The sequence below is a fragment of the Sebastes fasciatus genome, chromosome 11, assembly GCF_043250625.1.
Source record: "Sebastes fasciatus isolate fSebFas1 chromosome 11, fSebFas1.pri, whole genome shotgun sequence".
NCBI classification, from domain to species: Eukaryota; Metazoa; Chordata; class Actinopteri; order Perciformes; family Sebastidae; genus Sebastes; species Sebastes fasciatus.
This window is the reverse complement of record NC_133805.1, coordinates 28002545-28024030: the sequence shown is the minus strand read 5'-3', so window position 1 is coordinate 28024030 and position 21486 is coordinate 28002545. Positions and strand designations below refer to the sequence as shown.

At 40.5% G+C, this 21486-nt stretch overlaps 1 protein-coding gene across 5 annotated transcripts in view; it reads left to right on the top strand.

Annotated features, from left to right (window-relative positions):
• Positions 1-20809, top strand: part of st6galnac3 (ST6 (alpha-N-acetyl-neuraminyl-2,3-beta-galactosyl-1,3)-N-acetylgalactosaminide alpha-2,6-sialyltransferase 3) — a 108378-nt gene extending 87569 nt beyond the window's left edge. For all 5 annotated transcript variants that reach the window (XM_074652027.1, XM_074652025.1, XM_074652026.1 and 2 more), the window contains 2 exons: positions 14043-14150; positions 17463-20809. In XM_074652027.1, coding sequence (XP_074508128.1) covers positions 14043-14150; positions 17463-17652 — 298 coding nt within the window. In that variant the 3' untranslated portion in view covers positions 17653-20809. The remainder of the gene's footprint in view (positions 1-14042; positions 14151-17462) is intronic.
• The last annotated feature ends 677 nt before the right edge of the window (positions 20810-21486 follow it).

Sequence of the window (21486 nt, the reverse complement as noted above, 5' to 3'; positions counted from 1 at the left end):
AACAGTGAAATGTTATCAAAGCTTTTGAAAAACATATTCAGGGATTCGTGACCCTGCCAGAGAATGAAAACCTTCCTTTGCTGTTGACGGAGAAAAATACTGGAAGTTGTTTGTCTCCTGCTACGAGTCTGGAAACAATCTTTTTTCGTGCATTTGCTGCACCACAGCATTATATTTTCTTCCACGTGTTTAATTACATTCAAACCAGTTTTGCACTGGACTGCAGGACTGATTGGTTAGATGTTATTGGTTGTTGTAGCTTTTCTCAGTTTGCAATTTTATTCATTAAACTGCAAAATGAGTCAATTTCATTTTCAGTGAAAGATTTATTATGTCAGTAATTTAATCAATTTGGTTAATTGTGCAGCCCTAGTCCAACGTATGTAAAGTATGTTTCTATATTTTGCATTATGTTCTTTTCAGACGTAATCTAAGATCAAGTCAAAGTAAGGTCGGAGTGTCTATTGCCATATGCACAGTTAAAATCAAGTTTCCCTTAACAATTCAATTCTTCCTTTGCCTTCCACTCTGAATGCCGTTTACAAGGAAACACAAAGTATAAAGAAACAAATACAAGAAAATAAATAAAGAACACTATGTACAATATACAGAATAATAGAGAACTATCTGTGCAAAACTCTATGCAGACAGTGTGCAGTGTGAGCAAGTGTTGAGAGCGATGGCCTGAGGGTAAAAGCTGTCCCTCAAACTAGAAGTCCTGCATTTCACTCTTGTGTACCTCCTGCCAGAGGGCATAAGTGTGCATAACTGTGGATGGAGTCTTTGATGATGCTGTAAGATATTCTATGGACTCCGTGGTGGTTGAAGTCCTGCAGAGATGGTAGGGGCGCCCTGATGATCTTCTCAGCAATCTTTACCACTCGCTACAGGCGTTTGTGGTCCATGGCGGTGCTGTTCCCATACCACACAGTATCAATGCACCTGGTCAAGATGCTCTCTATGATGCAGCTGTAGAAGCTGCTGTAGAAGCCTCGGTGAATTTCCTCAGAAATTACAAGACTCTGTGGCAGCAAAGATGGCCACTAACATGCTAACATTCTAAAGCTATGCAGCTGTAATGTTGTTCACCATCTTAGTTCTGCTTGTAAGCATGCTAACAAAAATATCACCAAACAAAAGACTATATCAGAAGTGGATGAAGTCACCGTCACGTCACCCATTGGTTTGTGGACTGCCGTTTTGAAGCCTCGAGTTCTTGGCCGTCACCATCTTGGTTTTTTTTCAACCAGAAGTGATACAGTACGAGAGGGCGGAGCTAAGTACAACCGAATACTGAATAAAACATTTTCAGGCGACCAAAAAGTTATAATTAACTTTCATGATCTGAAAACACACTGTGAAAGGGTTAAAGTAGTAAGACAAAAACACGGACAACTCCCAGTCCGGACAACACCCTAAAGCATCCCCTGCTTTATGGTCTATCTGACTCTAAATGGGACCATAATTTAGTAAATGAACATCATGCTGTATTGAAGAAGACTTGAAACTAGTGATTGAGACCATAAACTCATGTTTACAATGTTTACTGAAGTAATAAATCACGTGAGAAGTAGGCCCATTTTCTCATAGACTTCTATACAATCAGACTTCTTTTTGCAACCAGAGGAGTCGCCCCCTGCTGCATTGGCTTCACTTCTCAGACCCGGAGGTTACCCACTGGTTATCACCAGTAAACACAAGGTACAGCTGAGGCTAATGGGAATGTCATTATTCTGCAGGTGTTTGGTCATAAACCAATTTGACAACAATTTCACCTGATGATGGTGCTAGATGAAATATTAAAGGATGTTTCAATTAATCTTCTGGGCGCCAAGAATGTGTGGACCTTATTTCATGGCAATCCAACCAATAGTTGTCAAGATATTCCACACTAAACCAGAAATGTCAACCTCATGGTGGCGCTAGACAAAAAGTCAGAGGATCACCAAAATCAGTAGGATTCATTATCTAGGGATCATGAATATCTGTGCACAGTTTCATGGCAATCTATCAAATAGTTGTTGAGATATTTCAGTGTAGACCAAAGTGGTGGATTGACCCACATTGCCTTAGAGCCTCTCAGCTAGCATGGCTAAAAACATATACTTATACAGTACAGTATAAACAATATGAGTCCATAGTTTCAAGTCAAGAGAGTCATTGAAGAGAAAGAAAAAGACGAAAGCATCTTAAAAGTGAGCTTCTCTCTGACCAGACATCATCCAAGGAAAAGATGGAGCTTCTCTGCTTGAACAAGTGTCTTTTCTTCGAGGGTGAACGTCCTCTTCCTGGTTATTATTAGCGTTGCGTACTGGTATGAAAGTAAACAAAACGAGACTTGAAGAAAGCAAATTGTCTTTTTCATAAGGCAGGTTGTGGAGGTCACCCCCGATGCTTCGCATTGCCTCCCGGCAGAATTAAGAAACGCCTCAGCAAGCCCACACGGCTGCATTGCTCATTCCCATCATTAAAATAAATTGCTGTGCTCTGTCGTCTGTGTAAAAAGAAAAATGCTACAAAAAAGTCCTGTTTTCACCCCGCGGCTCTGCTCTGGATTTTGTCACTGTGTCGTCCCAGAGGCTCCTCAGCTGCTTCAGAGACACAGGAAGGAACGCAACGACTTGTCTCGCGGCCTCTTGTTGTATGAAGTAATCAATTAATAACGAACAGTCATTTGCATCTAGCTACATCGTGCCGGGAGAAGAAGGAAATCACATATCTGGATGAAGAAAGTGAGGCGAATCTGCTGTTCATGTCTCTGGAGATTGGATCAATTTTAAAACAGCAACATCTGGTGAAGAAGCTCTTCTTTGGAACAGCAGTGTGTTTACCTGCAATGGTTAGATGGTACCTTTGTAAAAATCACGACAAACTGAAGCTCGGCTCCAGTGGCAATTTCTTTGAAGCAGAATAGGAGAGAGAAAAAGAGATTAAGAGAGAGATAGATGGTTGATATAATGCCCATCCTCCTCCTCTATGAGAGGACGAAGACCTGGTCTGGTCTGATGAAATGCTCTCTACAGATTGTGTCTGAAGTAACTTGATAAAGGATGGATGTGTGGAAGGGCCTGGGTCTCTCCACGTCAAAGCACAAACTGACCTGGCTGAAAAGAACAGACGGTACTGCACTGATCCTGCTCTTAAAGCATACTATTAATAATATAACTTTATTTATATAGCACTTTCAAAAACAATGTTAAAAAGTGCTTTGCAGTCTGATAAAATCAGACATTAAAGGACTAAAAATCATTGTACTGCTCCGTAGAACAAGTTGAAATTTGGTTGAAATTTGATTTTTATTTTTTTTAAATCTAGGATACACATAACCATGGATTCATCAGCTTTTAAATGACCATGTTTAACTGTGAAGCAGATCCTAAATATATTTCAATCAGCAGATATGAAAGAAATGGCTTATTGGGAAATGAATTGATTTGATATATTGACTATGTGATTATGTGATATACCTCCATCTCACGCTGATATTTTGGCCAGGTCTGTACTGTAAAATAGATGAGTTCCTGAATAAAGCTTAAAAGTTCTCTATTCGATGTCCAGAGTATTAATATGGCATCCAACATCTATTTGCTACGTAAAGATATAGAGTAGTAATGTCTACCTGAGCAGGGTTTGAAGTTGCTCTCCCTCTGTATGTGTTGTAATCAGAATTTTGTCTGTGCTTTGTTTACGTAGCCGGGCTGGTCACGCGTGCCTTTTAGTGCATGTGAGCGTGCCCCACTGGCTAGCTCACGGCTGCTACTCTGCACTGCTTTAATATGGCGGTAACCACTGATAACGCCAGATGTTGCAGAAGCATAGCACCGACTCTCCGGTTCCTGGAATAATTCCCAGAATAATGAAAATACACACAGAGATCTAGGGTAATGTCGAGAAACAGTGGCAAGCAAAATCCTCTTGAACTTTGGAGTTGCTGGTAGGCACATTTTGTTAGCGTTGGATGGAGCCAGGCTAGCTGTTTCCCCCCGTTTCCAGTCATTGTGCTAAGCTAAGCTAACCGACTGCTGGCTGTAGCTTTATAATTAAGTTAGAGTACAGACATGAGAGTGGTATCCATCTTCTTATCTAACTCTCGGAAATGAGTGATTTCCCAAAATTTGTTATTCCTATAAATCCATAGTCAGGATTTTTGGAAAAAAGTTTCTGGTTTAGTTTTTAATTGTTTGGATCAACATTCAAGCTGAGCTCCTACAATCACATCAGGTGTCTACTTATGTGAATATTTGCACTAGTCTAATATTGTATTATATTTAGGGATGCACTGATACCGAATCGGATATCGGGCCGATACTGACTCAAGTAGCTGGATCGGGAATCGTGACGATGGGGACGATCTATTCAATACAATTCTATGTTTATATACTATATACATTATATACTGAGATTTGAATTCCTGTATAAGTTTTGTCCAATTTGTTACTGCATTAAAAAGGTTTATATTCTAATTCCTGTTAATTGTGAAGATATTTTGCTGGTGTACGATTTATTATTTTAATAATAAAAAACAATTCAATAATCATCTATATATTTATTTGTTACATTTTGTTTTACAAAGTTAAGAAAGTGATGTTTAAGTCAAGCCCAGGTATCGGCATCGGGACTGAAAAAGTTGGATCGGTGCATCCCTAATTATATTAACTTTTGTCTGACGTGTAGTCAGTCAAGATCAACTTTTCACAAAGTAGTTGAGTTATATTAAGTGTTTTTGACAGGTGTCATATCATATTTGTGCAGCTGCGGAGGCGTATATAAAGCACAGTTCCACTAAACCGGTCGTCACTTCGGATTGTCTCGCACACGTGGACAGCTTTCCTGCTGTGAATGTCAAGTGCGAGTTATTGAACAGAGTCGGAGGTAGAGGAGTATCTCGCTGATCCCGAGCAGCTCCTTAGCCTCTGGCGCTCGGCAGGTAAAGCACAACAAGCTCCAGCTCAGTCAGACTTCGGGGATTATTTACTTAGACCCTGCTCAGAGTGTCCGACTTCATTTCTCAAACACCCTTCATTTCCTAGTGCCGGTAGCGCTGCGGCGTCCTAGCATGTCAGTCCCAATCACTCCTGCCTCCCTTGACTCAGGTTTGTGTTGGAGAGAGAGAGAGAGAAAAGAAGGATTTAACAGAGCTTTTTACGTGTTTTCTCATTTTTTGTTCAGCTCCGTTCAAGCACAAACACAATTTATTATGTCGCATTATTCAAGAAAGCGGTAGCAGTGGGGACTAAAGGAGATTCGGTAAAAAGCCAGGCAGTGTCGAGCCTGACCTCATGACACCTTTTGTTTGCCGTTTTTGAGTAAAAGACTATGTTTTTCTGCTTTAACAAAACAAGCAAATTGCATTCGCTCTGTCCTCCGGCTCTGGCTGTTATTTGTCACCTGCCAGAGCAGCTTCACACCGTGCCTTATCTCTATTTTAAATTGGCCACACAACAACAGCAACGTCTCTGCAAAGTTGTGCCATTATGGTTGTCATAGGTAAACACATTGTCTGGTGAAGACCTTGAAGTCTATCAGTCGTTCCCTCTTCGCCTCCACTTCCACACATCTGCTTTGAAATGTTAGTTATCAGGTCAGCAGATCCCACCCCTTTATTTATTCCAGCAAGCTTCTTTTTTTTTTTTTGCTCCAGGACATTCAGCACTCGACTGGAGACGCGGTGTATGTGTGCAAATGTATGTATGTGTGCTTGTGTTTCTGTGTGTCTTCTGCTAGAGTGGCAAATGGCTAATGAATAATGCAGGGTAATAGTGATGTGTTGACAGCTCTGACGGCTGAGAGCTGCCGAGCTGTGTATCAATGATAATGTGCCATTTCCCTTCTGTGCTCCTTCACTCCCTTATTACAACAAATTGCATTTTTGTAATTTCACCTCCCCACAGCCCCGGTGTCAGTGTGTGTGAGAGAGAGTTTGTTGGGCCGCCATAACTAAAAGCTAAACTACATTGTTCACTTGGGGCCATGAAGCCACATTTTACAATAAGGAGGTTTGAAAGTCTTTAGTTTAGCTTGCTGATTGGTTTCTAAATAAATTTGGGCTTGTCTCTGCCATTTATGCTCACTGGCTTTGGTGTGGTCATATTTGAGTGCTTGGTGTCTGCCCTCATATCCTATTGCCTACCACGAAGGATATTGAGATTGTTTTCTCAGGATTTTTCTCTGGAAATTTGAGGGTTTTAGTAGTGCAGTTTACGTTTTGTTATTGGCCGTTAAATATTGTGAGTTTTTAAGGGTCCTTTAAGGTCTTTAAATTGCTATTTTTAAGCCAAGAAAACAACATATTACAGAACAAGACCAAGAGACTACAGCCACGCTAGCAGCTCTGTGAAGCTATACTTAGACAAAGAGTATAGAAGCAAAGAGGCGAAGCTTTGGTGCTTTTTTGACAACGGCCGCTAGTTGGCGCTGCCGCCGTTTTGGACTGAAAACACCAATGAGTCCGTTGCCAGAGACGTCTGTAAATCAGAGGATAATTTTTATCGAGGTTAATCAACTTCCCAGTACAAACACTTAAATAGCCCTCATTTAAATCATTATGTCCTAAAAGTTATTTTCTATAATTGAATGTGCATTAAACCCACAGGACTGCACCGCCCTGCACGCTCATATGACATATCCAGGTCAGCCAGCTTCCTGCTAGCTGTATGCGGCTGTAATAAAGGATATATTGGCTGTAAGTCATCACTTTTATTATCTTCTAAAACACCCATGGGCTGTATGCTATAAGTCTGTACCGTGATGGATGTATTAACGTCTCCGTTACCAAACAACCGGCTATCGGCCAGTAGCTAGTAGTGCTAGTAGCATGACATAAACAGAATTTAATGGAGTTGTAGGGTATTTATTAACACGCAGGGCAAAAGCACAGAACACAACCTCTTATACATCCATGGTCTGTGGTCTATTGGACATCGATTTTGAGGTTGTTCTCAAAATCTGTGTGCTAGAACTTCCATTTATGTCCATCGCTCACTTTATGCTCCTCTGGGAAGCAGCCAGGCAAAAAATAAATAAGTAAGTAAGTTAATAGTTATAATAGTATGCATATGCATAATATTTTTTATTGTTCAACACTGGCCATTTCGGTAGAGACATTACAATTAAACATTTTTGATAGGTCATAATCATGGACTGTTGTTGTTGTCTCTGCTCTGTGTTTTAATTGTGTCTATATTACATTCATTGTTTACTGTAATGTACCACAAATTGCCCCTTTGGGGAAATTCAAGTTTTCAAATGTTAACCTCATGGTGGCGCTAGAGGAAATATGACGGGGGTCACCAGAGTTGGATTCAGCCTCTGGTTACCGTGAACATCTATACACAATTTCATGGCAATCCATCCAATAGTTGTTGAGATATTTCAGTCAGTGACTAACCGACAGACGGACAGAGACATATCCATCCCCAGAGCCATGGCACCAGCATGACATTTGGACTCATGTTTTCTAAAATCTTGTCTACGGCCAAGCAACGATTCAAACAGGATCTAGCTTATGAAACCTTTTCAGCTTCTGTATTATTCACACTGTCGTCTTGGTCTTATGAACAAATCCTCAGCAGAGTGCGTGACACATTTTACTTGTTAATCAGCAGGTTCATTTAGAATAAGCAGAAGGAAAACACAGCTGAACTGACGATGATAAGAGCACCACCTACAGAAACTCATACTTCATTAACTTGAGCACCAAGGACACAGACGTCAAGAGTATCATTCACATTTCTTGACTGATCTCTACAGAGTGCAGGGCAGAAACACCACAGCCATTATGACTGAGCGCCAAAGAGAGGAGACTTACTTCATGAGGGAAGCAGCAGCAGTAAGCACGGTGGTCATGTGGCTGGAGAGATTGTCTCTTATCAGAGAGTTCATAGGTTCGATCCCCACAACACATTTGTCTCTCAGCAGCGTCGTGTCATGTCGAACTGTCTTTGAACAAGACGCTGCAGCCTTTACCTGCTCAGTATTCACCAGCAGCACTGATAACCGGGGAATGTAAAAATGTGGAATCTACACTGTGTAATTGTTTCTCCCATGTTACAATTTGACCCCCTTGCATTTAATGATGCATGTGTTTGCATAATATTTTGCAGTATACAGTATATATATATATATATATATATATATATATATATATATAGATAGAGAGAGAGAGAGATTAGTTTTAAAGCCACTCGTTAACGCATTAATGCAACCTGCGATTTTTTAGGTTGTAGCGGGTTCAGTTTTAGAGTGAAGGTACTGGCACCATATGAAACTAGAAAACTGTCAATCGATTAAAATATTTAATCGTATGATTGTCCATAGTTAATCGCGATTAAACGCAAATTAATCGCACATTTTTTATCTGTTCAAAATGTAACTTAAAGGGAGATTTGTCAAGTATTTAATACTCTTATCAACATGGAAGTGGGCAAATACGCCTGCTTTATGCAAATGTAAGTACTGTATATATTTATTATTAGAAATCAATTAACAACACAAAACAATGACAAATATTGTCCAGAAACCCTCACAGGTATTGCATTTAGCATAAAAATATGCTCAAATCACAACAAACTGCAGCCCAACAGGCAACAACAGCTGTCAGTGTGTCAGTGTGCTGACTTGACTATGACTTGCCCCAAACTGCATGTGATTATCATAAAGTGGGCATGTCTGTAAAGGGGAGACTCGTGGGTACCCATTTTCATTCACATATCTAGAGGTCAGAGGTCAAGGGACCATTTTGAAAATGGCCATGACAGTTTTTTCTCGCCAAAATTTAGCATAAGTTTTGGGCGTTATTTAACTTCCTTCACGACAAACTAGTGTGACGTGGTTGGTACCAATGGATTCCTTAGATTTTCCAGTTTCAAAAGAGCCCACTTCAACCTAAAAATCACAAGTTGTGTTAATGTGTTTTCCTCGACAAAATTTTGCTCAAGTTTGGAGCGTTAGAGGCTTTAAAACTGAGCCCACTACAACTTCTGGAGGTCAATTGCATTAATGCATTAAAGAAATTAGTGGAGTTAAAACGAATTAGTGTTAACATAATGTCAAAGTTAATGCAAAGTTAATTTTGACAGCCCTAATATACAGTATATATTTAAAAAACTGCAAAGCCAAAGAATGCCTCTGTGATGAATGCAACGTCTAGATTTGTTCTTCTTATTATAAATCAAACATTTTTTGGCATTAAAACTGTTCAAAAGATGGCACCACTTGGCGTAATTTCAACAGTAAGTGTTTAAAACTGAAAACGAAATAGGAGTCTCTCATCTATTTTTGATGACTTCACAGGGTTGCTATAATGATTTTTATTGGGTTTTAAAGATTTTTATTGTGTAATTTGATATGTTTATATGTCTGTCTTGGTGTTTAACAATCTCGGGGCCATGTTTCAATCATCCCATATTATGGGAAGAAATGTGTTTTGTAGATCCATACGTAAATCAAACCAAATCAAAAATACTGAAAGGTAAAATTATATATCTTTAATATTTTTTATATCCCCATCCATCTCATCACACACCACCACCGTCTCCTTTCCTGCTTTAATAAGCTCTATGTTCATAATTGCTCGTAATCAGAATTCATTATTCGTATATAATTTGAAAAACTAGCAGCAATGGGCATTTGACAAAAGGGAAGAAAATTCTCCATCAAGGTGCTAAGTGACAGACGTAACGAGATGTAGATGAGATGTTTATCAGTGATATGAAGAATAGTTTACGGTGGAGCAGGCTGGAATATGACGTGAATTGTTTGGGAAATGAAATTCTAGTTATCATTCAGACCTGCATCAGTCATATGCCAGCTGCTTTCACAGCACAACAATGTGAGAGAAAGGAGTTTTACAGTTAATTATTTCTGATTCATAGCAATGTTTCCCACACAACTGGAATGGAAATTACATATTTTTAATGAGCTGATTTCAAGCTGTTGGAAAGCTTTGTGCAGTGTTTTTTGTCAATGTCATGGTCACAGTCTTTCACTTTTGTGATTTCATTTTACCAGCAGGAGACTTGGAGACTTCTGGAACACAACAAGGTTCAGTGAATTGAAATTTACGCCTCTGCTATAGCCTGCTAAGCTGTGATAAAGGTCCATGACCATCAGCTACGGCATAAAGCCGGAACCTTAGATCCTCAGGCACGGGTCAGCTCTCCATCCCTCACACAAGAATGCGAACTTTTGGGGACAGAGCCTTCAGTGTGACAGCCCCCACACTTTGGAACTCTCTCCCCATAGAGCTCCGCAACGCACCATCTCTGGACCCCTTCAAAAGACTCCTCAAAACCCACCTCTTCACCAAGGCCTATGGCCTCTAGCTTCTGTTACAGTTGTTGTGTTTATTTATGTCTTTGTTAAGCGTCCTTGGGTTTCATGAAAGGCGCTATATAAATCCAAGCTATTATTATTATTATTATTAAAGCATCCTCCTGCTTTTGTGCGCAGGTAGATTATTTAGGACAGTGGTTCCCAATTTAGGGGTCACAAAACAAATCTGAGTGGTCATGAAATGACTAACAAGATAGGACAGCAGAGAAAACACTTTTCTGCTGCACCAAATGACGCTTATTTTATTAAGACTTTTCTCTAATCTTTGCTCTTTAAAGTGGCAATCTCAAAGATTTCCATTTAAAATAATGTCTGTTGAGTCACTATCTATAGCTAAATGAGGTAACACAATGGTGATTGAGCCTATAGCCCACCGATGAAACAATTGCAATATTATATATATTTACAGTTTTATGAAATGTCTGTGGTGACGTTCCCAGAAAATTCAAGTTTTTCTTCATTGTATACATACAAAAAAGGAACAATGCGCACAATTCTGAAAACTTGAAGCTCCTGTACATAGAAAAACAATGTTTCTGTTCTATGTCTATTCCATACTAACATGCTATTTAGTACACTATGTGAGATTTTTTTATTATGTCCAAAACCTTAGTATGAAACCAATAGAGTTCTCCAGGGATGACATATTTGTGTAGGCCAACCAGGAGGTTAACATTGCCCTGGGCTCAACAGAAAATAAGCTCTGTGGCAAACACACGTTTATGATACTTTCACGTTTTGTTCAGCAAGATAATCTTCACAATGAACACCACTTGATGATTTTTGAAGAGTAAATGTGTTTTCACACAAATGGACATTAGGGCTGTTAAGGTTGACGTAATAATTCAATTTTGTGATTTTTAGGTTGTAGCAGCCTCAAGCTAGAGTTTTAAAGGTAGAGTGAAGATACTGGTATCATATGAAACTAAAAACCGAAGGAATCCATCCAACCACGTTATACTGGCTTGTCGAGAAGGAGGATAAATAACGCTCCAAACTTACACTAAATTTTGGCGAGAAAAAAACTGGCATTGCCATTTTCAAAGGGGTCCCTTGACCTCTGACCTCAAGATATGTGAATGAAAATGGGTTCTATGGGTACCCACGAGTCTCCCCTTTACACACATGCCCACTTTATGCACACTGCAGCACACTGACAGCTGTTGTTGCCTGTTGGGCTTGAATTTGCCATGTTATGATTTCATCATATTTTTTATGCTAAATGCAGTACCTGTGAGGGTTTCTGGAAAATATATGTCATTGTTTTGAGTTGTTAATTGATTTCTAATAATAAATATATACATATATTTGCATAAAGCATCATATTCACCCACTCCCATGTTGATAAGAGTATTAAATACTTCTAAATCAACCGGGACTGAAATCTTAAGGATTACCACTTTTAAACATGCTAGCAGCATGACTTTATGGATGGCGGTCAGACCGCCTGTCTGCTGGTTGGCCAGCTCCTCCACTTTGGTCCAGACTGAAATATATCTCAACAACTGTGAGATGGATTCCCATTTAAGTTTTTTACAGACATTCACGGTTCCCAAACGATGAATCCTTTAGTGATCCCCTGACTTTTTCTCTAGTGCCATTACGTTTTTGTTTTTCTAGTGAACAACTATTGGATGGATTTCCATGATTGTTTGTACTAGCATTCATGTCCCTCTCAGGATGAATTGTAATAACTTTAGTTATTCCCTAGCCTTTCATTTAGTGCCACCATCAGCACTGATTCACGATTAATTACTGAATCATTTTACGGTTGAAAATGATTTGTTTATTGGGTTGAACTGGTCACAGCTGGTAGACACATACATCAGGGGGAACAAGTAGACATTCCTTCAATGTTTCAGGGATCATAAGCCAAAAGTGTTGGGAAACAGTTGGAGTTTGTATTGAGCGCTGTCCAAGGTGCTGATCCTGGAACAGCCAGGGATGCTGGAGCTGTCCAAGGTACTTCAGCAATAATGGGCAGGCTGCTGGTAACACTGACAGGATGCATCATGGCAAATAGGATTTGCTGTTTCAAACATCTGTGTTATTTTAGGAAGTATGCCAGTTAACTCTGCTGTTTGTTTAGGTTTCTGTGCACCACTTTGGTATTTTCATCTTGGTTTGTGAAGTACCACAGAGCCATTGGTAGCAACCATGTCATACTAGCGTGTCGCGAAGGAGGTTAAATAACGCTCAAAACTTGCGCTAAATTTTGCCGAGGAAAAACTGGCATGGCCATTTTTTCAAAATGACCTCTGACCTCAAAGATATGTGAATGAAAATGGGTTCTATGGGTACCCACTAGTCTCACCTTTATAGACATGCCCACTTTATGATGATCACATGCAGTTTGGGGCAAGTCATAGTCAAGTCAGCACACTGACACACTGACAGCTGTTGTTGCCTGTTGGGCTGCAGTTTGCCATGTTATGATTTGAGCATATTGTTTGTGCTAAATGCAGTACCTGTGAGGGTTTCTGGACAATATCTGTCACTGTTTTGTGTTGTTTATTGAATACTAATAATAAATATAAACATACATTTGTATAAAGCAGGCATATTTACCCACTCTCATATTGATAAGAGTATTAAATACTTAACAAATCTCCCTTTAGGGTACATTTTGAACAGATAAAAAATGTGATTCATTTGCGATTAACTATTTTAATCAATTGCCAGCCCTAGTATTAATTCATCTTTTTTTAACTGGTTTTCTTTATAAATCCATTTTTATCTGACCTATTTATTGGTGAATTTATGTATTAACTTGTATGTTATTTAGATAATCCTCCTTTTTATTTCCCATTAAGTCCTGTATTTATTCTCACAGTTAGATATTTATGAGTAGATTTATACGACACCTGTGGTCCTCCACAATCTCTATGCTGGTACTGTACTCCCCTCATCGTTGACAGCATCATGCTGTGCACTCTGTTTAATTTATACAAGGTCTAAGGCTCCTTGTAGTATTCTGCATTGCTGAAAAGGCAGGGGGCCCTCTGGGAGCGCGGGGCCACCTGCCATGCGGGCGCACACTTTATGACCCACTTACTAGTCAGCTTTTTGACAAAACCTCGAGTGAAGATGCATCTCAACAGTGTGTTTGTGAGTTTGAAAATGATCAAAGCTCACATGTTTTTAACTTCGAGAGGTCATAACAACACTGAAGTCTGATGCTGATGAAAGGATTATGCATGTTGTTATTGATTGGCCCACGGGGTTCCCGCATCATCCACAGGGGACCACGCGTGTGCTGCTGTTGTGATGAGCTGTTCAACAACCTCATAAACTGTGTTTCTTTTCTCACCCTTTCAATCTGTTTATATATACACTGAAGTGTGAATTTGACAATCTCTTTAACTATTAACGTACACAATGATAAATTAGAGAAATTCCTTGTGAGACCTGCAGTATGACAGACATATGGTCCTACACCTGAGGGCTGTGCTGCAGATGCATTTACATTTCAAATTTACATATCTGATCCCTAGCTGAGGCTCTTATCCAGGGCATGCTACAATAAGAACAGCTGTTGGAATAATTTTAATTCTCAGATCAGCTTCATTACAAGCACACGAGAGCAAAGGGTACAAAAGGTCAGAGAAAAAGCGGCGTCCTGGAAACTCTATAGATGTTTTCATTTGAATGCAAAAGTTTTTTTTATGCAAATGAATATTAAAGAGCTGCTGTCTTTGTGTGTTTCGCAGGATCCAGTCGGGCTCCTACCTCAGCACCGGCTGGTTCACGCTCATCCTCGCCATGGACATGTGCAAAGAGATCCATATCTACGGCATGATAAATGACACCTACTGCAAGTAAGACACCGACTATCACCTTCCATACTAGGATGAAAAATGCACACATTCCTACAAAAGCTTTGAAAAACTAGATTCACATTCACCAATCGCAGCCTCCCATAATCACGGACTGCCCTGTTGGAATACATTTCCGATTCCCTCAGTTTGGGTTTAATGGCTGCGTTTCTATGCTGAAATCCATATTGGGTTCTCTGTGCCGTGAATACCATTATGTTTCCCTGCCGAGAATACCCAGCAGGCTGCGGGTGGCTGGGCTGCGGCACCCCATTCCTCCCCTGCTTAAAGTTTTATTTGTATACCGGCCTGTCGTCTTCTCTCTGACTCTTCGGTGAGTGATTGCTGTCTGGCTGTGAGGCCATAGGAGGGATGACAAACAAGATGCTGTTGCTCCGGGCATGGCTGCTCGGTCTCAAGTCATCTCAGCCTTGATTGACTCGCCTTCTCTCTCCCTACGTCTCCCCTCCACTCCGGCAGCTCAACCTGAGCTCTCTCTATCCCCCCTGAGTCAAACACTTTTACCTAATACGCGGTGGAAATCCTGCCTTTTATCCTCTCCGTGTTCCCCTTGCACAGCGGGAGTTGAAATATAAACAGCCCCAGACATATGGCAGAGAGGAGTTATAATTCAACCTACACCGAGGATTTTATGATTCAGTGAGGCAGTTAAGGGGCGGCGCTCCGTCCCTGCCTGTCTCTCACTTATTTCTGTCCTTCCCTGCGTGAGACAGGAAGATATTGGCTCAATTCCAATCTGGTCCTGCTACACCCTCTCACTCCCGTTCGTACTCACACTCACAGCTCAATGAAGCAACCTTCTTTAAGGTGGAAGGTATCAATACAGCGGCTCTCAGGCAAGGAAATAAATAAATATCAGAATCAGAAATACTTTATTGATGCCCGGGGGACATCGCGTTATGTTTTGCTCCCGTTCTAGGATATAAATATAAATCTGCAAAAATAGAGAAATCTTAAGAAAATACACATAAGAAATATATATAACAGTGCAAATAATAATGCTGAAAAATAGGATCTATGCAAATAATATAAATGCATACATTTATAAATAATGCAAGAATAGTGTAAAATAAGAATATTAGTTTAAATGTTCTGTATAAATAAATGCAGTGTTAATGCCGGAGTAAACCAGATTATTGCACAGCTGAATTATTGCGCTGTTAAGTCACTATTGCACAGTTGAAGATATATATAAATATTTATATGACAATAAAGTAGAACAAATGATATGTCTATCTTAGTTTGAGCAGTTTACAAGTAAATGTTTGTACCGGTAGTCACATGGTTTCATGACGAACACACGGCGTTGCACGTCGTCAGTAAGGGCAGCTGGTTAAGTCGGTATCGATGTAGACTCGCTGTTGGAGGGTTTCATAACCCACTTCCAGTCCCCGCTAATTGGTTTGGGATGGCACTTAATATGGTGGACTCTCCACGCGAACGCGCAAACGGAGTGGAAGTGGGTAGGGAGAGGGTGTGGGGGGGTGGTTTTGAACTGGGCCATTGTGTTTCACTGAGTTTCTGAAAGGACAATTTAGTGTCACACACGTTCCGTCGGCAGCCGACTGCTCCAGTACTACAACGAGTGAAGTTTTGTGTGACGACGTCCGAAGCTCCGGTCATAATTGACCTCAGCAGATATGTGGTAATGGAGCTCCAACAGGTGCTGCGGAGACGGTGAAATTGAATTCATTTGTTAACGCTGGTGCGAACCGCTGTGTGACACAGAGAGGGGAGAGGTGGTGATTGGGCTCTGTATTACTGTAAGCTGGCAGGGAGCCATAGTAGCTTTCTCGCCGTGGACCCACTGGTGATGGCTGTTTCTCTTCTGTCTGTGCTCATTCTCCCAGTGAAATTGTTACACAAGTCATTTTCTCATAAAGCCGTCACTCGCTATTAGAAACCGACTGCAGAGTGCCCAATGAATCTATTCTACTGCTCCAGTTTTTATTGATTTCTCGTTCTTTTTAATGGCTTGAAGATGCAAACTGTAAACGGAGCGACTCATCATGAAATTCAGGTCAGAATGGCTTCCCTACTGTACATAACTCCGATTATTTCTGATGTTTTCAGAATTTGCTTTTGACTCAGAAATGGAATGAACGTTGTCTCAATAGTTTACAAATAATAAGAGTATTTATTGAATAAATTTGGCCGCCAACAGCAACTGCTGTTTTTTTTTAATGAGGGAAACCTGCCGAGAGGAGAGTATTGCCCGGGGCAGCATCAGTTCAAACTGCTAAACAGTGTACTATTAAGGCTAATATATATTATTCATGTAAATACATCAAAAATGTAAATTCCAATAATAGAAGCACTTGAAGCGTATAGAGCACAATTGGAGCATATCTATTTTCAGGACATATATTATGTATCGGAGGCCTGGGTCAGAATGACAAACATCTGTGTTACTTTACAACACAACATACGGAATCACATAATAAATATTGTATTATGTTTTATCTTTTAACTATAGAGGGAGGTGATGTGGTTCAGTTCATTATCACACATTCATATTACGATATGGCAAATTAATCAAAAAATCATATTAGCAACTCAAATAGATGTTCAAAGTAGTGAACAACTGTTGTACATTACATGAGACCACATTCCTCATGTGTGTAAAACAAAAACGTATGTCCAATTGTGTTTTCAGCCTGCTAGGAATAACTGATTAGAACAGCATACATTTATAACAATAGAACGATATGATTGAATTGATATAACAGCAGCCCAACTCTACGTTTAACCTTCACTGTGACGCGCTGCTCTGATTGAATGTGATCGATCGGTCAATCACTCGCTGAGCTGGATCAGATAGATCCTGTCACATTTCATCTCCTTATCAATTTACTTGCAATGACGCACTCATTATTAAATACACGCCTTTCATCTGTGATGTAGCGTCACTGCTTGTTTATCCTGAAGCTTAATAATCCTGATATTATATATGTTTTAAATGTGTTAACTAGAGATTCACTGATTTCACTTTCTTTCTAATAACTCCATTTGACAGCACACACAAACATGGAAAATTTGCATTGAATTGTGTGTTCATAATGAAACTTTGACTATTAAATAACATACATCTTACACACTGTTCCTTTGAGTTACTGTTCGGCCAGTCACCGGTCACACCCAATCAGCTGACAACCGGACAGTTTTCGATCAGCAGCCGATTGGTCGGTGATATCTAGTATTAATTCTTTTCTTTCTTTCTTCTTTTCTTTCTTTCTTTCTTTTGTTCTTTCGTTCTTTCCTTTTTCCTTTCCTCTCCTTTCCTCTCCTCTGTAGGACGGAGGGTTACAGAAAGGTTCCCTATCACTACTACGAGGCGGGCAGCCGGGACGAGTGTGCAGAGTATCAGCTCCATGAGAGCGCCCCCTACGGCGGGCACCGCTTCATCACAGAGAAGTCCGTGTTCGCCAAGTGGGCCAAAACTCACGCCATCAAGTTCTTCAACCCACCTTGGCAGCTGTCGTGACCCTGGCTGAACCGGCATGGAAATACTACACCGTCATCCTCATTATCATCATCGTCGTCATCTGGAGGCCAGCTGGATCGCTACACTGACAGAGAGCGTGTTCCCTAATGTGCACAAACATGCATTTTGGCACAAAGTCCACTCCATATCCATTTAAAAAGGTTGGCTGATGGCTGCTTGTTTTGTTTGTTTTTGACGGCCACTCAAACAGACAGACTTCCTTTGACCAACCTGGACAGAAAGCATATCTCCTGCTTCTTGATAGTCTTTTCCTCCTGAATTTTGAGAGCTGACGAAAGTGCACAGCACGCTGCTCTTCACTGAATAATCGATCCGCTCGCTGCTCTGTGAGTTTAGCAAAAGGATGGCTCGAAGACTAACTTAAAAAAAAAGAAAAAAAAAAGGAGAAAACAACAGGAAGAAGTAACAAACCATCTGTCAACTTTCAGTGACCTCAGCGGCTCGCATGTCTGCGGGCGCTGTAGATCGCAGAGGCTGAATTAAAAATGTTTTTTTTCAGGACTGTAGCTGAAGAAGAGCTCAGCTGCCGCGGAGCCGAGTCACGTTGCCATGGACGCCGGACGAGCTCGCCTACTCTGTTTTCTCTGCGTGTCCTTCTTCTTCTGTCAGGCTGTAATTAATCTATAACGAGTATCATTCAGGCCTTCATCTCTGACTGAGGGATAACTGAGGGCAAATTTCAATTTACTCCGCTCCGTCTAAAAAAGCTTCGACAAACAAGGTCATTTAGAAAAGCAAAAAAAAAAGAAGATTTCAGTCAAACTCAAAGGTTAACCAGAGCCGTGGATGTAGATCAGCTTTTTTATCGTCATGCTTGGTTGTTATGCTGTGTGTGTGTGTGTGTGTGTGTGTGTGTAAACTCACACAACTTAAAGATGTCAGCTTTGTTTCTTTTCATAATGCTGTGAAATTGAATTTCAGAGACACGTTTTGGCTTGATGTCCGGATAGGTTGCTAATTTATTCTGCAGAGATACGTTTAACCGTGTGCCATTGACAATGTGGGGCATCACAGCACATGGAGCAATGTGCAATTAGAAAACTCCATACTTACGGAAGGAGTTAAACCATTTGTGACCCCGCAGAGGGAGAGATTTATGTGTGCAGTGAAACCATTGGAAGTTAATTGTATTCTATTATCATTTTGTGCCTGCGATATACTCTGCAGTTCATTGTAGAGAGGCAGAGGAAGACGCTCTCTCTCTCTGTGGCTCGCTCATGTTCTCATCCAGCTTTGTGCCTCTTTGTGTACAGTATCACTGTGTGAACACATCTTCCCCATTTGTCTTTGAAGGCAGCGCGCGTGTCTCCTGGTTCAGGTCATTACATTTGAATGCATCGGTTCCAGGACAGTGAAGAATAATCAGTGAAGTGCTGAGGTGTGTAGGTTGGCTGGTAGCTGTGGAGGGGCTGAGACCGTGACTCCCCTCCACTCCCCCCCCTCCAGGCTGTGATTAGTGTCCCGGTCAGAGCCGCGGCCCAGAGGGGAGGACTGGAAGGATTCAAAGACTTCTAATTTAGGCGACTTGATGCACAGGGTCCCTGACGACTGTAATATACTGCAGCTGAGCCTCGCGGTCTCACTCCTGCTGCAGAGCACTGTTTACTATCACACACAGACACTCCATTCTGGGCTCTTTCTCGGTAAGCATCGATTTGGTGATTTACAGGTCAAATGACGTCAAGGTTGAAACTGGCAGGTTTTTTGGATGTCCTGGCAGGGATGTGGCTACCACGGAGGTAGTGGTGTGGTGAGGATTTTACGAGCCAGTTGCAGTATTTTTAGACAAAGTGTTTGGATTCGGCCGCTTATAGGCCAATAATTTTCAGCACTTATCCCCCAGGCAGTCCAGAGCAGTGTGGAGAAGGCCTTGCAACAGGAAGATTTACAGAAAGTATAACTGAGCAGTTAATTGAGAAGATAAAGTATATAAAAATGTAAAATGAAGAGTACCCTCTTTGGGGGTTTTGGTCAGAATCAGAATGGGTGGTGAGGTGTGTTATGGGGGAACTCATCACCTCAGTATTTCTAAAATCCTAGCTACAGCCCTGTGTCTATGTTACATATAATTATTTGGGCTCTCAATCGATAAAAATATTGAATCGCGATTAATCGCATGATTGTTCATAGTTAATAGTGATTAATCGCAAATGAATCACATTTTTATCTGTTCCAAATGCACCTTAAATGGAGATTTGTCAAGTATTTAATACTCAATCAATATGAGAGTGGGCTGCTTTATGCAAATATATGTATATATTTATTATTGGAAATCAATTAACAACACAAAACAATGACAAATATAGTCCAGGAACCCTCACAGGTACTGCATTTAGTATTATAAATATGCTCAAATTTATAACCTGGCAAACTGCAGCCCAACAGGCAACAACAGCTGTCAGTGTGCTGACTTGACTATGACTTGCCCCGAACTGCATGTGATTATCATAAAGTGGGCATGTCTGTAAAGGGGAGACTCGTGGGTACCCATAGAACCCATTTTCATTCACATATCTGGAGGTCAGAGGTCAAGGGACCCCTTTGAAAATGGCCATGCAAGTTTTTCATCGCCGAAATGTAGCGTAAGTTTGGAGCGTTATTTAGCCTAGATACCAGCATCTTCACTCTAGCTTTAAAACGGAGCCTGCTACAAGGGTAAGGGTTAGTTCATTTGTGGCATTAAAACGAATTTGGGTTAACACGTTATTATGGCGCTAACTTTGACAGCCCTAATAACTATTGTTTCAACAACATTCAAATGACTATAATTCAACACAAACCAGGTCCTAACTAAACATATACAAATAGACATCTATAAAAACTAGCCCCTCTCCACTTCACAAACCTTTTTAGGAACTCTTCCTGCAGGAAACAGGGTCTACATTTAGTTCCTGGCCCCAAAACAGTCCCTTTCAGATAGCGCAGGAACTATTCGTCTAGAGTTTGCTGTACTGTTAGTGAGCCTGATTGGTCAAAACACAAGCCTCAGTACAACATTCAGCCACACAGGAAGCAAGCAACCAGTAGCCACTAGTTTTAATATCAGGACTAACAGTGGACATGCCTTCTAATGTTTATTGATGTTAAAAAAGTTATGTAATTGACTTCCTGACGCTTCTTCAGACTAGAGCTGCAACGATTAATTGATTAGTTGTCAACTAAATTTTTTTAATCATTTTTTTAAGCAACTAAAGTCTAAATTCTCTGATTCCAGCTTGTTAAATGTGAATATTTTCTGGTTTCTTTACTCCTCTATGACAGTAAACTGAATATCTTTGTGTTGTGGATAAAACAAGACATTTGAGGACGTCATCTTAGGCTTTGGGAAACACTGATTGACATTTTTCACCATTCGCTGACATTTAATAGACCAAACAACTGATTGATTAATCTACAATGAAGATAACCGTTAGTTGCAGCTTTACTTCCAACATAAAGTATTCTCCCGTCTTCAGGTTTCATTTCCGTTTCATGTTGAACGTCTTCCCATTCAAAATTTATAGCCTTGCAACTGAAAACTACAAAGAACAACATAATGACTCTTTGTTGTTGTTGTTGCATCGTGTATGAAAATTGCGTCTCAAACAAAGCCGTCATTTGCGGATCCATTATCAGCTCCACTGTTCTTCACTCGCATTGGAAACACAAACAGAAATGTGCGGTTCAGTTTTTCAATTTGCTCCCTGAGAGTGAAATCGTAACAGCTACTGAGCTTGGATGTCATCTGATCCATCTCCATGACAACTGAGCAAACTCCTTCCCCTTTAATGAAGATTGTTTGACATGGTTGAAAGCTCCAGAAAGAGCCAATGT